Source organism: Drosophila nasuta, chromosome 2R (genome assembly GCF_023558535.2).
Source record: "Drosophila nasuta strain 15112-1781.00 chromosome 2R, ASM2355853v1, whole genome shotgun sequence".
In the NCBI taxonomy this organism is placed as follows: domain Eukaryota; kingdom Metazoa; phylum Arthropoda; class Insecta; order Diptera; family Drosophilidae; genus Drosophila; species Drosophila nasuta.
Window position 1 is genome coordinate 12,058,685 of NC_083456.1, and position 17,760 is coordinate 12,076,444.

Below are 17,760 nucleotides of genomic sequence, written 5' to 3' on the forward strand. Positions count from 1 at the left end.
CTAACAATAATGCATTACTATAAATATTGTATTCATAGTAGTTACATACTAATTTTAAGTAAATGCAATTTCGAAACATATAGAAACAATAAAAATGTGAGATTTAAACATAAACATGCAAATATCTTGTGTTTTTGAATTTATTCTTGAAATGTTTATGAAATGCATTTTGAATAGTTATGAAGCGATAAAGTGCGTGCCGATATGTTAAGCGATATATCAATAACCGACTGTCAACGAATCGATATAAGTGGAGGGTAATCGATTAAAAACGAGTAATTGGTCGATAAATGATTTTCTTGGCGTTTAGACGATAGACGATTATATTGCGTTGTGTTTTTCTTCTTGAAAATGAAAATATAGTGGCGAAAAAGTAGTAAATAATTGTGAAATAAGTGAAAAAGTAATTGCAAACGGTGCGCTTCTCGTTATAACTACACAAATACTGCATAAATGTAAGTGAAGTCCTCGAAAAAATGAAAGCCGAGAAAATAATGATTGTGTAGGAGGTGTACTACACACACATACGTGCGCGTAGCGTATAGCGAGTTGCATTTTAATAACAAACTGCAAAGCAATATTGGTTGAGACATTGAAATGGCCTTGATTTACCGCTGAATCCAGCTTATCATCAAATCTGCAAAACAAAAACAAATCAGCAGCCATATCACACACAAACACGCATTCTACAAACATACGTACAGGCTACATACATAGATATGTGGAGTCTCTGTGTGTGTAGAGATACGTTAATACGCCTACGCGCTACGTAAAGTGGAATATTACAATCAACGTAAGAGCAAAACAACGTAAACGCAAAATGAGCAACGTGAACGCAAATTGAGAAACATCACGTACATACCCAGTGAGAAATTCTATGCATGTGTGTGTGTGTGGGTGTGCGAATGTGTTTGTTTGTGCAAAAACAAAAACACAATTGCATTGTGAATTTGCTGCCGTGCTAAGAAATTAAAAAAAAAGACTTCATAAAAACAGTGATTTTTTGTGTTTGCAGCACTCCAAGCGATAGCTGGGTTACAAACTGAATATTGACGGGTTTAGCGAGCCTGAACAGCGTCATCACCTACGCAGACAAAAACAACAACGACTGTCCTTTGTGCACATGGGCGGAAACAGCGCAGCTGCCAATTCAAGCGCCTTTAGCGCTGGCGGCTACATCGGACCCACCACCAGTCTGGGGGCAGCCGGTGGCAGCGATTTGATACCAGCGCCGATGGGCACTGGCAACGCAATTGGCAGCAGCAGCACATCCTACACGTATGGAGGTACAAGTTGGGAGGAATTCTGCGATAGACATGCTCACGCTGCTGCCACGGACTTTGCCAAAGCATGCATCAGTTACATAAACGGAAATCTGCCGCCGGATGAAGCACGCAACATACCACATCGTAGTTTTGCAGTGAAATTCGTAGATTCCTTCTTGGAGCACTATGACACTGAGTTCTTTCGGCGTCGCAGCAATCTAAAGACGGGCGTTGGTTCGCTGTTTGGTGGGGAAGGCGGTGCAGGTGGTGATAGCTTTGATACCGAGGAGCATGAGGTATCACGGCTGTTTCCCAAGTCGCTTTTGCGACGTCTCTCCTTTAAGGGATTGCGCAAGGGCAAGGTGAGCGAGTTGCCGCCAGTTGGCAAGCAGATCGGAAAGACAAGTCGAAAGTTTAACGTTAGAAACTCTTCTTTTTGCAGGCATTCTTTCACAAGAACTCTGACGATGTGGACGGCGTGGGCAGCAGCAAACAGAGTGGCAAAACAAAGCTGGCCAAGATTGTGGTCGAGTGCCGCAAAGAGGGCATCGTTAACAATTTGACCGCAGAGAGTTTGGATCAAACAACAGGCACACAGAAGTGGGAACGTTGTCGTCTCGCTCTGGTCAAAGCAGTGGGCGGTTATATGCTGGAGTTTTATACGCCGCCCAAATCGACAAAACCGCGCAGCGGCGTCTTTTGTTTTCTCATTTCGGAGGCACGTGAAACAACCACACTGGAGATGCCAGATCGCAACAATACGTTCGTGCTGAAAGCCGACAACAACATGGAGTATGTGATTGAGGCGGGTAGCCAAGAAGATATGCGCAGCTGGCTGGCCACCATACGCTATTGCATGCGCACGCCGCCCACTCAGCAGCCGATGCTTGACTCGGATGTGATTGCAGCTGCTATGCAGACATCGCCAGTCACCACTAATCCGAATCCCACAGGCACGGGCAGCGCCTTGGGCGGCATACAAAATCCTCAATATCAGCAACAAGGTGGTCTGGGATTGGGCGGCTCCAATGGCAATCTGGTGAACTCGCAGTCAGCGGACAGCGGTTTGGTGGCAGCCACAGCAACTGGCAATAGTAATGCAAATGTTGCTGCCTCGTCGCATGATGTAAATGCTTCCCTAAGCACATCGCAGCTCAACAACGATCATAATAATGCGCCACCCGATATTCCATCGCGTCCACAACGCGGTGAACAGCGTTTGTCGGCCTCCAGCAATTTTGATGGCAACGAACTGCTTGAAACGGATTCTGATGTAAACGTGGCCGATTTGACAGCGGAGATGCGCCAGTTCCCATGGTTCCATGGCACATTGCCGCGTGCAGAGGCCGCACGCATGGTATTGCAATCGGAGGCAGCGGGACATGGTTACTTTTTGGTGCGACAGAGCGAGACGCGACGTGGTGAATTTGTGCTGACGTTCAATTTCCAAGGACGTGCCAAGCATCTGCGACTCACAATCTCGGAGAAGGGACAATGCCGAGTGCAGCATCTGTGGTTCCCCACTATACAGGAGATGCTCGAGCATTTCCGACACAATCCCATACCGCTAGAGTCGGGCGGCACTTCGGATGTGACGCTCACCGAATGGGTGCATCACACCAGTAGACTGAACGATGCATCGGCCATCGGCATGGCGACGGTTGCTGCCAACACAACATTGTCGCACGACTCGGCGGGTGGAGGAGGAGGAGGTGCAGCGGCTGTCGATGCGGCAGCGGGAGGAGCTGGAGGGAGTAGCGGAGCCGGCGGCAACGCGAATGGGAATAGCAATGGACATCCATCGCCGAGACATGTGAGATAGCCAAAATTTTGGAGTCAATTCAGTGTCAGTGATGGTTTTTATTTTCCTTTATTTGATTTCAACTTTAATTTCATTTCATTAACGAATCGGCCGGCGGGGTATAGATATAGTCTTATTGCCAGCAACCAAGACCTATCTTTCTCTTTCTCTCTCTGTGTTTTCTCTTTGAACTCCCGAAAAATAACTGAGTAACTAAGTCTGTCCGCATTTGTAACCAGAATTCTCGAATCTTTCAATTTATCCGTTTGTTGTACATTCTTTGTTGGGGTTTTCTTTGTTGTTTGTTGTGTTCTCAGTTTGAATACGTTTCCCCAATTTGTTGCATGCTTCATGTTTAACCCTTCTCCCTCTACCAAACGAACCCCTCAAAACACACATACCAACAGATTGAAATCGACAAACAAAACAAAAACAAAAAAAAATCAAAAACTAATTGAAAAACGCCTCAACGATATTTAATAGAAGATATCCATACGTCTTGAACCATTCACAGTGCAACGAAGTGATTACCATGAATCTAAGTGTTCGCCTAAAGACAAACGAAATCGAACTGCCACAAGAGCCAACACACGTCTATTTTCCGGAGCAAGTCTACTTTCATTTGGATCCCACACCATTGACCGTGCACAGTTCGCCGCCTGCAGGCCATGGTTTTCTCGATCAACCGCACCTGCGTGCCTCGAACGCTTCACTCCAGGCAGCCACATCATCGCGTCATGGTGGTGCCGATAGTGGTGCCAGTGGCAGTGGCGGTGGTGGAGTGGGTGGTGCTGCCGGTGGGACCGGTGGTGGAACATCAGGAAGCGGCGAGTGCACCGGACGCGCCATTGATAATCAGTATAGCTTCACTTAGGCGATATGTCGCCGCGCCCGCCCATTGCATTGATTTTCGAATTTTCTTGCGCGGAATTTATTTTTGTGCCATTTGCGTAGCAGCAGCAGCAACAGCAACAAATCATTTTTTTGGAATTTTGTTTAATTCTTAATTCACTTTTTGTGTGTTTCCTTTTTTGTGTATTTGCAAAAACAAATTGTATGTATTTCGTGTGTGAGAATTGCTTGTTTCTATTCATTTTTTAGATACATTTATTTCTGGAAGACATGAAGTAACTGAATATTATTATGATTATATATATATTTGTATACATTAAATAGCTAAATGTGTGTGTTCATTTTAAGTAAATAAGTAAATGTTGTAAGTATGTATAACAAAAAAACGAAAAATGTAAAATTTGTAGCACCAAAGGTGCGACACTTGCGAATCCTAAAACTTCCTGCTTTACAAAAAATACATACATATATACATTATATATATATATATATATATATATATAAACTACACTTTAAAATATAAAATCATATATATATTTAAATTATATTAAAATTGGTAAATTACAATAAATGAAGTTATATAAATAAAATGCAAATAGTTTTTTGTAATACGCTAGTGATCAAGATTCAAGCATTAGTATTTTGTGCGCCTACATTATACTAATCAAACCGATTTATCGATAACGTCAACAATCGTTTTGTGCAATATTTTTGGAGATGTGACCATATGTCAAGGTTTTTATATTTTGTTTGGTAAGTTTTATAAATGTTGCATGTGGTCACACCCCGGCAAATAAAAAAGTCTGAATTCACCTACAAGGGAATAACAACGAATGACAGCCGGCACAAATGGATCTCGAATTGGATATTATTGACTCACTGACTGCACTTGGCTATGAGGGCGTGGATCAGCCATCACTGCAGAAGGCTGTGGCCGGTGGTATCGGTGATGCTGAATTGCGTGAGGTGATTTATTGGCTGGCCAATCAATTACATTTGCTGCGCAAGACGGACGAACATGTGGCCAATAGCAGTAAGGACCACAGTGAGTTTGCCTTCGAATTGTCGCTACTGTTGACTGAGCTGGGTTGTCCCTATCGTCAATTTGTCGCCGTGCCCATGTCGGAACGCTTCCAGACCAGTGACTCGCTGCTGCAGCTGCTCAACTACTTAACGTCCGAGTTGATGGCCACCAAGATGTCTCTGAAGCTGCAGCCGGCGGAGCCACCCAGTAAGAAATCCAAGACTGAATCCAATTTACAAGCTGCTGTTATACAGCTGACCAAAGATCTGCAACTGGGTGAGATTCCCAGCACAATCAATGTGAAGTCGCTCTTCGATCGCTTGGCGCCCAAGCTGGATCAACGTTTGAAGCAGACGAACAAGGCAGTGGTCAGTGAGCCGCTGATGAACTCGAACAAACCCCTGACGGATGCCCAGTGGCGTCAGCTGGAGGCCATGCACAAGGATCTGGATGCCGAGTACAATTTGCGGCGTCAGATGATGTTGACGCGTCTGGAGGCGACCGTTCAGAGTTTCCAGTGGTCGGAGAGCATGAAGCATCGCCAGAAGGAGATAAACGATCGATTCCAGCAGAAGCTTAAGCAGCTGGATGCTCTCAAATACGGCGGAGCAGACACGAACATTGTGGCGCTGCTTGCGGCGCGTACAGATCTTGCTATCATTGAGAAGACCAGCTCGGTGAATGTGCGCAAAAATACAGCCTCGAAGATTGAGAAGCATGTGATTGGCAGCGTGCCGGATCGCGGAGGACGCGCCAATGAGCATGCGCCGCCGCCGCCAGAGATGCCTTCATGGCAGCAGCAGCGAGCTGGCGGACCTGCTGGAGGAGGTGGACGTGGCGGTGGCGGTAACTATCGCGGTGGCAATAGAGGAGGACGTGGTGGAGGTGGAGGCGGAGGTCAGAACTGGCAGCAGCCACAGCAGCAGTATCAACAGCATCCGCAAGAACAACGAGATCGCGATAGAAGCGACCAGCAGTGGCTCAATAGTAGTGGACGCGTGCAGGGCTCTGGCTGGAATCCTCAAGCTGATGGTGGTGGTGGACGTGGCGGTGGAGGACGTGGTGGTGGCGGTTACCGTGGCGGAGGAGGAGGACGTGGTGGTGGTGGAGGCGGAGGTTATCGCGGAGGAGGAGGAGGACGTGGTGGCTACAACCAACGAGGTGGCTTCCATTAAAGCGGCGTGCAATTAAACCATTATGCTGCTCATTACCTAGATTGATATTTATATTTAGCTTTAGCTAAGATTGTAATTAGAACTTGTCATAGTTTATTATTCTCTAACCAATTCCCAGTCCCCGGCTCGTCTGTCACCTAATTTAACAGCGGCTTTTGCCAACGCCATTAAAACAAAATATAATCATTGTTTAATAGCAATTAAAACTCGGAAATGTGTCATCTGTATTTAAGAATCTCTCGCGTGTCGTCGCCTTTTGAGGTTAGGTTCGCTAATTCCGATCTGATATTGCATTTTGCCAAGTCAAATTATATTCGCATTACGTGCAGAGATTGCATTAATTAGTATATTCTTTATAAAAAAGTACATACATACAAGTTTTTTTTATATAGATGGCTTACTTACTAAGCGTTTCTGTGTCATCTGATTATTTAGGTTGCCAATCAATTGTGTGATCAGATTTGTCAAGAAAAAAGTAAAACTGCTTTTGTATTATCTTCATGTCGTGCAGTTTGTTTTTTTGAGGTTAGGTTTTCACTTTCAATTGGCTGATGTCGATCTAATATTGCATTTTATTGTGTCAAATTATATTGCCAACTTGTCCAGAGTCGTCTATAAAAGGGGCGCGAGTTGTACAATGATTATATACTTTATAAAACTTTTAGTATAATGTAAATTGAGGTTAAGTGGTATCAAAAATGTTATGAAACACATTAGTCATAAATTACGCGTGAAACTATTCGATATATTGAACTACAGAGGAATATGTGGAGTGTGTTCTTAAAGAATTAGCTTGAAGGGCTTACAACTTTTTAGTTTAGGTTTCCAATTTGAATTGAGTCATGGTGAATCTTAAAGTGCTGAATTTTAAACATACATATGTAGCTTCAAGAAAGCGCTTCATTATGTGCTTTGAGGTTATGTGAAGTTGCTTAGAATCCAATTGAATGGTTAGCTCTGGTGACTACGCCCCTGGACAGGTAACGAAGCATCAAACACGCGACACTCAATTGCCACTGAGCTGAACAGCAGCAACAAACTAATCATCGTCGTTGTCCATTCTGGTGTCCACTGTATTGTGGATAATTAACGTGTTCAATCAGCATGAAAACCATGTCGAAGTCATCCGAAAACATACAACGACATCGACATCGACAGGCCCACACAGCGCACAGTTCAGTGCAACTCAATTACTCAGCGAGTACAGTACAGCGAGTACTTAATCCCCCAATTTTCGAATCCATCTATCCGCCAATTAATCGCCATGATCGGAGCGAGTCGAGCAGTACGAGCATTTATGCTATTTATCATTTTGAGTGGCATTTTTGCGCCTGGCAGCGCACAAAATCTGTTGGATCGCCTGCGTCCGCCAGCCGCCAATTTGACGCGTCAATCGGATGACGTTAAAGTTGTTTCCGGCACAAAAGTGAAACGCTACGAACGTCTTACGGTGCCCCTAGGTGGCGTGGGTCCGATTCTTGGCGGCATTGGGGCAGCAGGATTACTTAGTCCACTACTGCAACCGCAGCCAGCTTATCTGGGTTATCCCTATGTAGGTCAACTACCAAACCAAACCTTACAATACTAATTCCCTAACTTCTTTAGCTACCTCAATGGCAGGCGGCTGCCAGACTTACAGGAGAAGGCGAAGCTGCTGCAGCTGCGGGCATAATCTCTTTCCAGCAGTTGCCTTACAACAGTGACATCAAGGTGTCCATCAATGCTACCGGGTTGCCAGCTGGAAAACATGCACTTCACATCCACACTTATGGCGACATTAGCGATGGCTGCAAATCAACCGGTGGACAATTCCCCAACAACTTTGTGAGTTTCTCAAGAAGTTGCCTTAAGAGATATAATTTACTATTTTCTTGCTTTGCAGTTGGGCAATCTGGAGGTGAGGGACGATGGCAGTGTATCCGCAGTCTTTATGAGCATCTATCTGCAACTCTTTGGCTTCAATGGCATCATTGGACGCTCCATAGTTATTCATAGTAAGCCTATCGATCTGAATACAGCACTCAATGCGGAAGTCTTCTCCTCCTCCTTGACTGTACCCAATGCCTTGGCCTATCAGAATGAGGAGATGTCGGTGGGTGCGCCGATTGCCTGTGGTGTCATTAGTCTCATGAGCACTGCCATGACAACTACAACTCCTGCCACTTCTCCACCAGCTCCACCTGCGGCGGAAACTGAGAAGTAATTTCGTCTCTGTAAGCAAACATTATGTCCAGCATTTACTTTTAACTCCATTGAACTACAATTTGTATAGCAATCATATAATAATAAAAATATTCCATTGTCCTTTAAGAAGCATATTCGCATTTTGAATATTAATGTCACATTCTTTACAGTTTGGTATCTGCAATTTATTAATATTCTCCGACGAAATTATTTTCATTTCCTTTACAATTTTAGGAAAGCATTAAAAATCCCCTTTATGGAAGCCTAAGTGATTTTATTTATTTTTAAATTACTTTGATAATTGGATAATTGATAATAATTTGAGTAGTTTTCCGAATATTTTTAATATAGTCACTCAAGTGATTAACTTTATGCTTATATGCTAAGAAAATTAAATAAAAATTATGTTTAAAATTAATAATGAATATAAATGAAATAGTAGCTGTAAAATATTTTTTTATAATTGTAATAGAAATAGAAATAATGCTATTTTAACGAAATTAGAGGAAATATAAAATCATTAATTCCCATCACAATTTAATTACATTAAAATAAGAACATAAAATATTTAATACAACTTGAATTTCTACTAAATAACAAAAATAATAAAATATGAAAGCCATTTTAATAAAATTCTGGTTAAACCATGCTGTTGTTATTAGTTTTGGTAAATATTAAAGAGGCATTTAAGTACATAATTACTGATAAAACATAAAAATTTAAACTTGTGATTTTAATTGGCAAGCTTGCATTATTTTCTATTTTTATTACATAAAAGAATAACTATAACAACACATTCTTATTTTTAATATAACATATTCCAAAAAGTAGGAACATAAATTATTGTATTGAAGAAGAACTTAATCTTACTGTGTTGAATTTCTCTAAAACTGGCAAATTCTATAGGTAACTGTCTTTACAGGGCATCTCTTAGTCGATCACTGCGATCTTACAATTCACTTGTCTTTGGCAAATTAAAAGCTAATAAAATGCAGCTCAGCTTTTATGATCGTCACGTGCCGCGCATGTCCAACTATGGATGGGTGGCGTCCACTTTGCTTTGCTGGATTTCCAAACTTTCTTCGTGGGTTAATTTGGGCCCTTGGCCACAGTTGAAGGTTGCGCTTCGTCATGTTTACGCCGTCAACTAAAAGTAAAAGCCAACGCTGGCTACTGTGGACAACGCTGCTGTGCCTGCTCCAACTGGACTTGGGCAGTGCAAAGTTAACGGAGCCGGAAGGTAAAATCGAATGGTTCACATTCCCTTGGATGAACAAGAACAAGACCAACAAGGAGTCATCACACAATGGAGGATTACAGCTGAAAGATGACTATGCTCAGGTGGATATCTCGAACTTTGGTGGCTTCGAGCGGCATCCGTGTCGTCGCGTCTGCCAGCAAGGACAATCCCAGAGCTGTTACTATCAGCTGGTGGTGCACAACTATCGACGCCTCGGCCCCGAGTGCCAACGTTGTCCGTACGATGAGCGAGCTTGTGCATCGGAGAACTGCATCTATGGCGATGGCGTCTCCACTCCGGTGATGGCTGTTAATCGCATGGTGCCAGGTCCGGCGATCGAGCTCTGCGAGAATGACACTGTGGTGGTGGATGTGCTTAACTATCTGGGCGAGTCCAGCACAATGCACTGGCATGGCATTCACATGTCGCGCACTCCGGAAATGGATGGCGTTCCACATGTGACACAGTATCCGGTGGAGCCGGGTGAGGTGTTTCGCTACGAGTTCAATGCGGATCGCAGTGGATCGATGTGGTATCACAGCCATATGGGTTGGCAGCGTGGCTTCGGCATAGCCGGAAATTTGATAGTGCGTCAACCGCATCAGTCGAATCCTCAAGCCCGACTCTATGACTACGATCTGGTGGAACATGCGCTGTTGGTGCAGGACATCTTCTATGACTACGACTTGCAGCAGGTGCGCAATATACTGATCAACGGTAAGGGACGCAATCATCTCAGCCAGCTGCCCGATCCGGATTCGCGTCATCGCTACGAGCGTCTCAGGGTGACACCTGGCTATCGCTATCGCATGCGTGTCATCTACAACGGCGTCTTCAACTGCCCCGTGGAGTTCTCCATTGAACAGCACAAGCTGCTCATCATCAGCACCGATGGCAACGACATCGAACCCGTGCTCGCCGATGGCTTCTTTCTCACCTCCGCCGAACGCTTTGACTTTGTGCTCGAGGCGAATCAATATGCCAAGAACTATTGGATCCGTGTGCGTGGCTACGAACGCTGCGAGGAGCGCAGCCTCTACCAGGGAGCTGTGCTCAGCTATCGCGGTGCCGCTCGCAGTGAGTTGCCCCAGGGCAACATACTCGACAGTCAGCGGGCCAGAGAACTGGATGACAATGATTATCCGCCCATCTTTGTCAACGATTTCCGCTATAAGATTTCGAATGACTCTGAGTCTTTAAGTGGCCTGCGTCAGGCGAGTCCCGATAAGGATGTGGGCACTGTCTCCCTACGCTCATTGGATCCCGTACCCTGGCCCAGCTACACCAAGTTCTTGACACACTATTCCAGTCTGAATCTGCGCCAGGCGCCCAATGGCGAGCTTCTGTTTCAAATCGATGAGATTAGCTTTATGCCACCGGGCATTTCATTGCTGCAGGCTCATTATCTCTATCAGGACGATGGCTACTTCTGCAATCGCAGTTCGTTGGCCGCCAAGAAGCGACAGTGTGATCGCGAGGTGTGCGAGTGCGTCCATGTGATTCGCTTGCCTGCCTATCGACCCATCGAAATGGTTGTTGTCAATCACATGGATGCCACGCATCCCATCCACATGCATGGCTTCACCTTCCGCGTGGTGGGACAGGACGTCCTTGGCAATCAACAAGATCTTAAAAATGTAAGTCCAACTATCGCTTTTCTAACTTAGCTCTAGATGAACTTCCTCAATGTGGGTTAGTCGGTATTTAAAATTATGTGAAGCCAATAGCCATAAACAGATATCCGTCTGTCTGTTATCGTAGTTGTAATTATTAAGACTTCCCTTAACCCTCACTAACATAAAATGGTCTAGTAATTTAATTTAGTAAACAAAACTTAAACCAAAGTCTACTCTTACTCTTACTTGTTTATATATATTTATTTTGAAAATTTTAGTAATTTTCTGAAAAGAAAATTAGGAATTGGGAGAAGAAAATAACTTACAAGCTAAATAATTTATTTTATTTTCCATTTGATTTTTTTCATTTAACAATTTATTTATATATTTTAAATGGAATCCAAATATGGACATTAATTTATATTATGTTTGTTTGAAGCAATAAAATGCTTATCTTATTGTTTTCTATTTTAAATTATAAGCTAATTATTACTACTTGCATTGCAGATTCGTCAATTAGACAGGCAAGGACGTCTGAGACGTTTGCCCGATAAATACCCAGCTGTGGCTAAGGACACTGTGCAGGTGCCTGGTCTGGGCTATGTTATACTTCGTTTTATCTCTGATAATCCTGGCTTCTGGAGCTATCACTGTCACATCGAGTCGCACTCAGTGCAGGGCATGTTAGCTGTGCTTAAGGTCGGCGAAGACTATCAAATGAAACGTCTTCCAGCTCGCGTTAATTGCTGAAATTATGCCAACTTAAGTAATTCCCATTAGTATAAGTAAATATATATTAAATTAATTTATTAAACCTAATTTACGATTTGTTTCTATATTACGTAGAATTGGGGATTTCCACAGCAAACAGGAAATAAGATGCGTCATAGAGAACATCTTCAGTGAATGTTTCTAATCAATTTACACTTTATAGAAATTTATTATTTTATAGACTCTACAAGCTTTGGAGAGAGTTCATAAAGATTTCTATAAATACCGTCATAAAATGCACCACACAGATTACAAGGCGTATGAGCGATAAGCTTAGTGTATTGTGGTGAATCTGATAAGAATCTGACGCGCTTCATTATTCTTAGTGTAAACATAATATTTGTGTTGTGATAAGACCCATTGATAGTGACACGCTTTCCATTTTATAGATGTAATCAGGTTGTTTGATTTTTACAAATGTTTAAATACTGTTAAATAGTACTTACTATGCAATACATAAATCGTAAGCTCATGTTTTGAATTGTAACGGCTTGATTTAGGATTGCGATCCACAAATGCCACAACCAAACTCTGGTTAGCGTGAAATGCGTTCCACATGCTCCACATGGTCTGCTTGTGTGTGCAAGTGTGTGTGTAAACACCATTACGTGTTTATACAATAGAAATGTATCTGCTAGCTGCATTGCTGAGGTTATTGCTCTAAGGAGTTTGTTCTATAGAAAACCAGGTAAACAAGTCAAACATCAGTAGATACACAGCTCAGCAAACCGGCTAAACATGAATTAATTTGTACACAAGTCTTGCTATTAAAAAGTATGACATGCATTTAAATTGTAAAAATAATTAAGTCAGCAAAGTTTTAAGTTTTCGCGCTACGTCTTTGATTTTCCTATGCTAATTGGGTGAACTGAAGTTCGCTGCTCCGGTTGGAGTTTAACAACACTCTTAACCAACCTTTTGCAGCACTAGGTCGCCGGGCGCCCTGTGTGTGTGTTTGCGGTAGCGGGTCCACTTGAGCATGTATGGGAATAGTATGTGTGCTACGTACACAACATGTTCAGAGAGCCAATTCTATTTGGAGAAACAACATCGTCGCGCGTATCTATCACGTGTATTTGCTCTGAAGCGCACATTGGTAATTTAGTTCTTATCTGGGACTGCTAGGGAGAGCATACTCAAGTGTTTGCCACCATAAAATTGAAACGTTTCTAAGCACATAAAACAATATAAAATACAGGTAAGCATGTAATTGCAATGCAGCAATGCAGTAGAGAGCAATGCTCCTCCTACAAATTTGTAGCAGTCAGCTAATGTGCATATGTGTGAACACTCTGCAAACATAAATGTGCGTGCTTGTGTACATGTGCTTTGCTTATGTTTGTATGTTGTGTGTGGATTGCATTTGCAAATTTACTTTTTGCATTTTGCCGGTTTCCGTCAATCAAATGTAAAAACGTTAGGCAAATGCGAAATTGAAAAAATAACAAACTCATGCGAATATGCGACGTAATAAAAACACGACAAGTCATTGATAAGGCATTGCCTTGAAACGTGTTAGTTCACTTATTTTTGGCAACAATTACCCAATCAGAAGAGGAGATAACGCAATCCTCTCAAAGCTGAGGATGCTCAGGCGACATGGTAACACTGCTTGTGACGTCAGCAGGCAAATAAGCTGCGATTCACAACAAAACTACCATGAGTTGGCAGAAACAAAACAAAAAAAACAACAAGCAACAAGTGATAAGTGAAAAGTTGGGTTCACTGTCAGCCTGATCCCAAGAGCAGCAGCCAGATGGTGGCAAGCAAATCTTAACGCAGGAAATCAAATCATTTAAGCACGAGTCGGCAGCGGAATCGCATCATTTTATTGATTGAGTCTCACTCGCAATTAATTCACAGTCATGTCAGCGAATAAGGGCTATGTGCGTCCAGCGGACTTCATCGATCCCGGCAAGCCTTCGAAGTGCACCTGGCATCTGGGCACCAAGGAGCAGACGCCCCACACGCAACGTGGCATCGCGCATCGTCAGAAGATTACCCCCGATATCCTGGAGGTAATTGGCTGCACTCCACTCGTCAAGCTCAACAACATACCCGCCAAGGAGGGCATTCAGTGCGAGATGTGTGAGTATATGCAACTTGATAGAAGAATATTTCTTGCAGTTATTCTTAGACGTAGGTAGGTAGCGTAACTTTGCGCCTAGAGAGAATTATAGAGTATACTTTATCAATGATCAATGGTAGTACCGAAGACGAAAGCAAATCCTTTTGATAAAATAACGTAAACATAACAGATTAATTTAAAAAATCATCAAACTCGCCTTACGTTATTTTTGTCAAACATTAAACTCAAATATAAAAAAGATTTAATAGAAGATAAAATGCACAAAGATCTCAGAGATATTTCTTCGATTTATGTAAAATTAAAAATTTGTATATGCACGTTGAGGTCCCAAAATTGCAATTTCAAATCGGTCTATGACAAAATTATAGGTGACTTCTGAAAAATTGGTACTGTTAAAAAATTTAAAAGGCATTTAAAATAATTTAGAATGTTTTAAACCAGATGCTTTTGTAATACAAACTTAAATAGCTTTTTTTATTTAATATTAAACAGTCTTAACAGACTTTAATATTAATTTAAAGAGGTCGGATAAGTATCGCTATAGATGATCTGAGAATATCTCATTTTTGAAATTTTGTAATCTCTTATACAACATATTTATTCCATTCTTCTTTATTAGATGCCAAGTGCGAGTACCTGAATCCAGGTGGCTCGGTGAAGGATCGCATCGGCTATCGCATGGTGCAGGATGCCGAGGAGCATGGTCTCCTGAAGCCAGGATACACAATCATTGAGCCCACGTCGGGCAACACGGGCATTGGCCTGGCCATGGCTTGTGCCGTCAAGGGCTACAAGTGCATCATTGTCATGCCCGAGAAGATGTCCAACGAGAAGGTTTATGCTTTGCGTGCGTTGGGTGCCAAGATTATACGGACGCCCACTGAGGCAGCCTATGATTCCCCCGAAGGATTAATCTATGTGGCCCAGCAGCTGCAGCGCCAGACTCCCAACTCGATTGTGCTGGATCAGTATCGCAACGCGAGCAATCCGCTGGCACATTATGATGGCACCGCTGCGGAGATTCTGTGGCAGCTCGACAACAAGGTGGACATGATTGTGGTTTCGGCTGGAACAGCTGGCACCATCAGTGGCATTGGACGCAAGATCAAGGAGCAGGCACCCAATTGTCAAGTGGTGGGCGTCGATCCTTATGGCTCCGTGTTGGCGCGTCCCGAGGAACTCAATAAGACTGATGTGCAATTCTATGAGGTGGAGGGCATTGGCTACGACTTTCTGCCCACAGTATTCGACTACAGCGTCGTGGATGTGTGGACCAAGATCTGCGATGCCGACTGCTTCCCCATGAGTCGCCGCCTCAACGCCGAGGAGGGTCTGCTCTGCGGTGGCTCCAGCGGTGGCGCCATGCATGCGGCCCTCAAGTATGCCCGCACTTTGAAGGCTGGCCAGCGTTGTGTGGTCATTCTGCCCGATGGCATTCGCAACTACATGACCAAGTTTGTGTCCGACAACTGGATGGAGGCACGTGGCTTCAAGCAGCCCGTCAACGAGCATCGCCACTGGTGGTGGAGTGTGCCCATCTCCCAGCTGCAGCTGCCCAGTCCTGTGGCCACGCTGCAGTCCAACACAACTGTGGGTGAGGCCATCGCACTGATGAAACAGCATCGCGTGGAGCAGTTGCCCATGGTTGATCAAGAAACTGGGTAAGTTATATAATAACTCGCATGATTGAAACGTTTGCTAATCTCTTCATCTATTTGCAGAAATGTTTTGGGCGTCGTGGGTCAAGAGACGCTCATCAATCAGATTGTCAGCATGAATAGGCAATTGGATGATCCAGCTCTCAAAGCAATAAATAAGAAAGTCATTCGTCTGGTTGAGACTGAGATATTGGGCAAGCTGGCACGTGTGTTGGAGGTGGATCCCAGTGTGCTGATTATCGATGACAAGCAGAAGGTCTTGGCACTGGCAACCAAACTGGATGTCACATCGTACATTGCGTCTGGCGCTGGCGCCAAGCAAAACGGCAACGGAGATGTCAAGCATTAGAATTCTCCTGGGATGCTCTTAACTTAATGATGATATAATTAACCAGTGCATTTACACATAATTTAACATTTTAGTAATTAAATCTTGGACACATTTTATATCGTAACAAAAACAGTTGTACATATTGCGAAGCAGATCTTCCTCAGAACTCAGTTGTAATAATATCCGCCTCATTTTTGTGGCCTATAAATAGCGACTGTTTGTGGGTTGTAACTTCAGTTTGTAGTGAATACCGATTGTAAATCCAACAAAGTACAATGAAAGTATTGATTCTATTGGCTACTCTGGCTGGCATTGCCACAGCAGTGGACTACTGTGCTCTGCCCACTTGCCTGGACAAACACATTGCCTGCAACAATAAGGGAGTATGTTCTAGTTCTTTAAGCTCGCAACAGTCGTAGTAAATTGTAATTCTGATGCAGAACTTTAGCGAGGATTGCCCTAAGGATGCGCGTCCGGTGAAGATCGAATCGCATCAGAAATTGATCCTCAGTCTGTTCAATGAGTTGCGCAACAATGTGGCTGGCGGCAGCATTGAAGGTCTACCCAAGGCAATTCGCATGGCCAAGATGACGTGGTGCGAGGAGCTCGCCCATCTGGCTCTCTTGAATGTGGAGACTTGTCAGTCGCTGCCCGACAAATGCCGCAGTACCGAACGCTTCGCTTATGCCGGCCAGAACAATGCCATCTTCAGCTATAGCGGTGCCGAGTCCGAGTACACGGATGCAGAGATCATTAAGGAGCAGATTGAGAAATGGTTCGGTGAGCGCAGCAATGCATCGCCCGAAATTCTGGCCAGTTTTCCCGAGGAGTTGCCCAACAAGAATGTCGCCAAGTTCACCATTGCCGTCGCCGAGAAGAACACCCATTTGGGATGTGCTGCCGTGCGATTCTCTCGCGATTATTACAATCACTTTGTGATCACTTGCAACTTTGCCACTTCGAATGTGATCGGACAGCCGGTTTATACTCCTGGCGATAAGGCAACCTCCGGCTGCAAGAATCGGTATGGCGCCGCCTTTGACTACCCTAATTTGTGCTATGCCAAGGAGATCTATGATAACGACAAGATCGTTAGCGACATCAGATTGTTCTAAATACGGAGACAACCCAAGAAGTTCAAGGCAATGTAAACAAAATACCTAGTATAACTTTTATCGAACATAAATAAATAAATCGTAATCGCAAGCAATGGAAAATCTGTCTTGAGTGCTTCTTATCAGCAGTGCTTCCTCTTCACGATTCTTATCATATACAGCGTACTTAATATTTCATATACCCTCCAATTTTGGGAAGGGTATTTATTACAAAAATATTGTAGTTGTAGATAACAAAATTGTCTAAATCGAAAATTTTTAAAGAATCTAAGAATTTACAAAATACATATCAGAATTTACAAAAATTACGAAATCTAATATAATTGCAGTTTCATATAAATAAATTTAACCTGATTAATTGAATATGAACCATTTGCGCTTGGATTATCACTTAAGCAATGTACAGGGTATTTTATAGTCCAGCTTCAATATTAAAGTGCGTTGATTAATGGAAAAGTGTTTGACACACGATTAACACAAAATTCACACGCTTGATAGCACAAAAACATAACAAATAAAATAAAACTGTTATATTTTTAAGTTTCATCAAACGGCGAGCTAGATAAACCGGACAACGAAAAATGAAATTAAGATCTGATGCAAATTAAACACTCAAATAATGACATGCAGTTATTGCCG

The 17,760-nt window shown here is 43.2% G+C and overlaps 6 protein-coding genes across 11 annotated transcripts; all 6 read left to right on the forward strand.

Moving 5' to 3' along the window:
• Nucleotides 1-290: 290 nt before the first annotated feature.
• On the forward strand, nt 291-4,431 carry LOC132785477 (SH2B adapter protein 2). Of its 5 annotated transcripts, none has more exons than XM_060791596.1 (4): nt 291-455; nt 1,016-1,627; nt 1,690-3,111; nt 3,581-3,713. In XM_060791596.1, the coding sequence occupies exons 2-3, from the start codon at nt 1,124-1,126 to the stop codon at nt 3,085-3,087; spliced, it is 1,902 nt and encodes a 633-aa protein (XP_060647579.1). In that variant the 5' UTR covers nt 291-455; nt 1,016-1,123; the 3' UTR covers nt 3,088-3,111; nt 3,581-3,713. The 5 variants fall into 5 exon arrangements, with proteins under 5 accessions (XP_060647579.1, XP_060647576.1, XP_060647575.1 ...); XM_060791593.1 differs by having other exon boundaries at nt 292-455; nt 997-1,627; nt 1,690-3,078; nt 3,581-4,431; XM_060791592.1 differs by having other exon boundaries at nt 292-455; nt 1,690-3,078; nt 3,581-4,430.
• A 265-nt stretch (nt 4,432-4,696) lies between these two features.
• Nucleotides 4,697-6,323, forward strand: LOC132786487 (protein FAM98B). Its single transcript, XM_060793026.1, has one exon. The coding sequence runs from the start codon at nt 4,768-4,770 to the stop codon at nt 6,115-6,117; it is 1,350 nt and encodes a 449-aa protein (XP_060649009.1). The 5' UTR covers nt 4,697-4,767; the 3' UTR covers nt 6,118-6,323.
• A 704-nt stretch (nt 6,324-7,027) lies between these two features.
• On the forward strand, nt 7,028-9,241 carry LOC132786193 (uncharacterized). 2 transcript variants are annotated; one of them, XM_060792653.1, is made up of 4 exons: nt 7,028-7,669; nt 7,723-7,941; nt 8,000-8,330; nt 9,224-9,241. In XM_060792653.1, exons 1-3 carry the CDS (start codon nt 7,382-7,384, stop codon nt 8,318-8,320), a joined length of 828 nt encoding a protein of 275 aa, XP_060648636.1. In that variant the 5' UTR covers nt 7,028-7,381; the 3' UTR covers nt 8,321-8,330; nt 9,224-9,241. The 2 variants fall into 2 exon arrangements, with proteins under 2 accessions (XP_060648636.1, XP_060648635.1); XM_060792652.1 differs by lacking the exon at nt 9,224-9,241 and having other exon boundaries at nt 7,029-7,669; nt 8,000-8,415.
• Nucleotides 9,242-9,403: 162 nt separating this feature from the next.
• On the forward strand, nt 9,404-11,916 carry LOC132786195 (uncharacterized). The gene is made up of 2 exons (XM_060792655.1): nt 9,404-11,178; nt 11,665-11,916. Exons 1-2 carry the CDS (start codon nt 9,433-9,435, stop codon nt 11,905-11,907), a joined length of 1,989 nt encoding a protein of 662 aa, XP_060648638.1. The 5' UTR covers nt 9,404-9,432; the 3' UTR covers nt 11,908-11,916.
• A 1,022-nt stretch (nt 11,917-12,938) lies between these two features.
• LOC132786198 (cystathionine beta-synthase-like) lies at nt 12,939-16,148 on the forward strand. Its single transcript, XM_060792657.1, has 4 exons — nt 12,939-13,126; nt 13,792-14,016; nt 14,637-15,678; nt 15,739-16,148. The coding sequence occupies exons 2-4, from the start codon at nt 13,794-13,796 to the stop codon at nt 16,022-16,024; spliced, it is 1,551 nt and encodes a 516-aa protein (XP_060648640.1). The 5' UTR covers nt 12,939-13,126; nt 13,792-13,793; the 3' UTR covers nt 16,025-16,148.
• Nucleotides 16,149-16,231: 83 nt separating this feature from the next.
• Nucleotides 16,232-17,275, forward strand: LOC132786210 (antigen 5 like allergen Cul n 1-like). The gene is made up of 2 exons (XM_060792673.1): nt 16,232-16,389; nt 16,447-17,275. Exons 1-2 carry the CDS (start codon nt 16,282-16,284, stop codon nt 17,119-17,121), a joined length of 783 nt encoding a protein of 260 aa, XP_060648656.1. The 5' UTR covers nt 16,232-16,281; the 3' UTR covers nt 17,122-17,275.
• Nucleotides 17,276-17,760: the final 485 nt, after the last annotated feature.

Bases quoted from the DNA above. Each gene is read 5' to 3' on its own strand.
- LOC132786195 (XM_060792655.1), top strand. From the start codon at position 9,433: ATGTTTACGCCGTCAACTAAAAGTAAAAGCCAACGCTGGCTACTGTGG. The intron at 11,179-11,664 runs GTAAGTCCAACT...CTTGCATTGCAG, and splicing joins ATCAACAAGATCTTAAAAAT to ATTCGTCAATTAGACAGGCA.
- LOC132786198 (XM_060792657.1), top strand. From the start codon at position 13,794: ATGTCAGCGAATAAGGGCTATGTGCGTCCAGCGGACTTCATCGATCCC. The intron at 14,017-14,636 runs GTGAGTATATGC...CTTCTTTATTAG, and splicing joins GGGCATTCAGTGCGAGATGT to ATGCCAAGTGCGAGTACCTG. The intron at 15,679-15,738 runs GTAAGTTATATA...ATCTATTTGCAG, and splicing joins ATGGTTGATCAAGAAACTGG to AAATGTTTTGGGCGTCGTGG.
- LOC132786210 (XM_060792673.1), top strand. From the start codon at position 16,282: ATGAAAGTATTGATTCTATTGGCTACTCTGGCTGGCATTGCCACAGCA. The intron at 16,390-16,446 runs GTATGTTCTAGT...ATTCTGATGCAG, and splicing joins TTGCCTGCAACAATAAGGGA to AACTTTAGCGAGGATTGCCC.
- LOC132786193 (XM_060792653.1), top strand. From the start codon at position 7,382: ATGATCGGAGCGAGTCGAGCAGTACGAGCATTTATGCTATTTATCATT. The intron at 7,670-7,722 runs GTAGGTCAACTA...TAACTTCTTTAG, and splicing joins CTTATCTGGGTTATCCCTAT to CTACCTCAATGGCAGGCGGC. The intron at 7,942-7,999 runs GTGAGTTTCTCA...CTTGCTTTGCAG, and splicing joins GACAATTCCCCAACAACTTT to TTGGGCAATCTGGAGGTGAG.
- LOC132786487 (XM_060793026.1), top strand. From the start codon at position 4,768: ATGGATCTCGAATTGGATATTATTGACTCACTGACTGCACTTGGCTAT.
- LOC132785477 (XM_060791593.1), top strand. From the start codon at position 1,124: ATGGGCGGAAACAGCGCAGCTGCCAATTCAAGCGCCTTTAGCGCTGGC. The intron at 1,628-1,689 runs GTGAGCGAGTTG...GTTTAACGTTAG, and splicing joins AGGGATTGCGCAAGGGCAAG to AAACTCTTCTTTTTGCAGGC. The intron at 3,079-3,580 runs GTGAGATAGCCA...AACCATTCACAG, and splicing joins GACATCCATCGCCGAGACAT to TGCAACGAAGTGATTACCAT.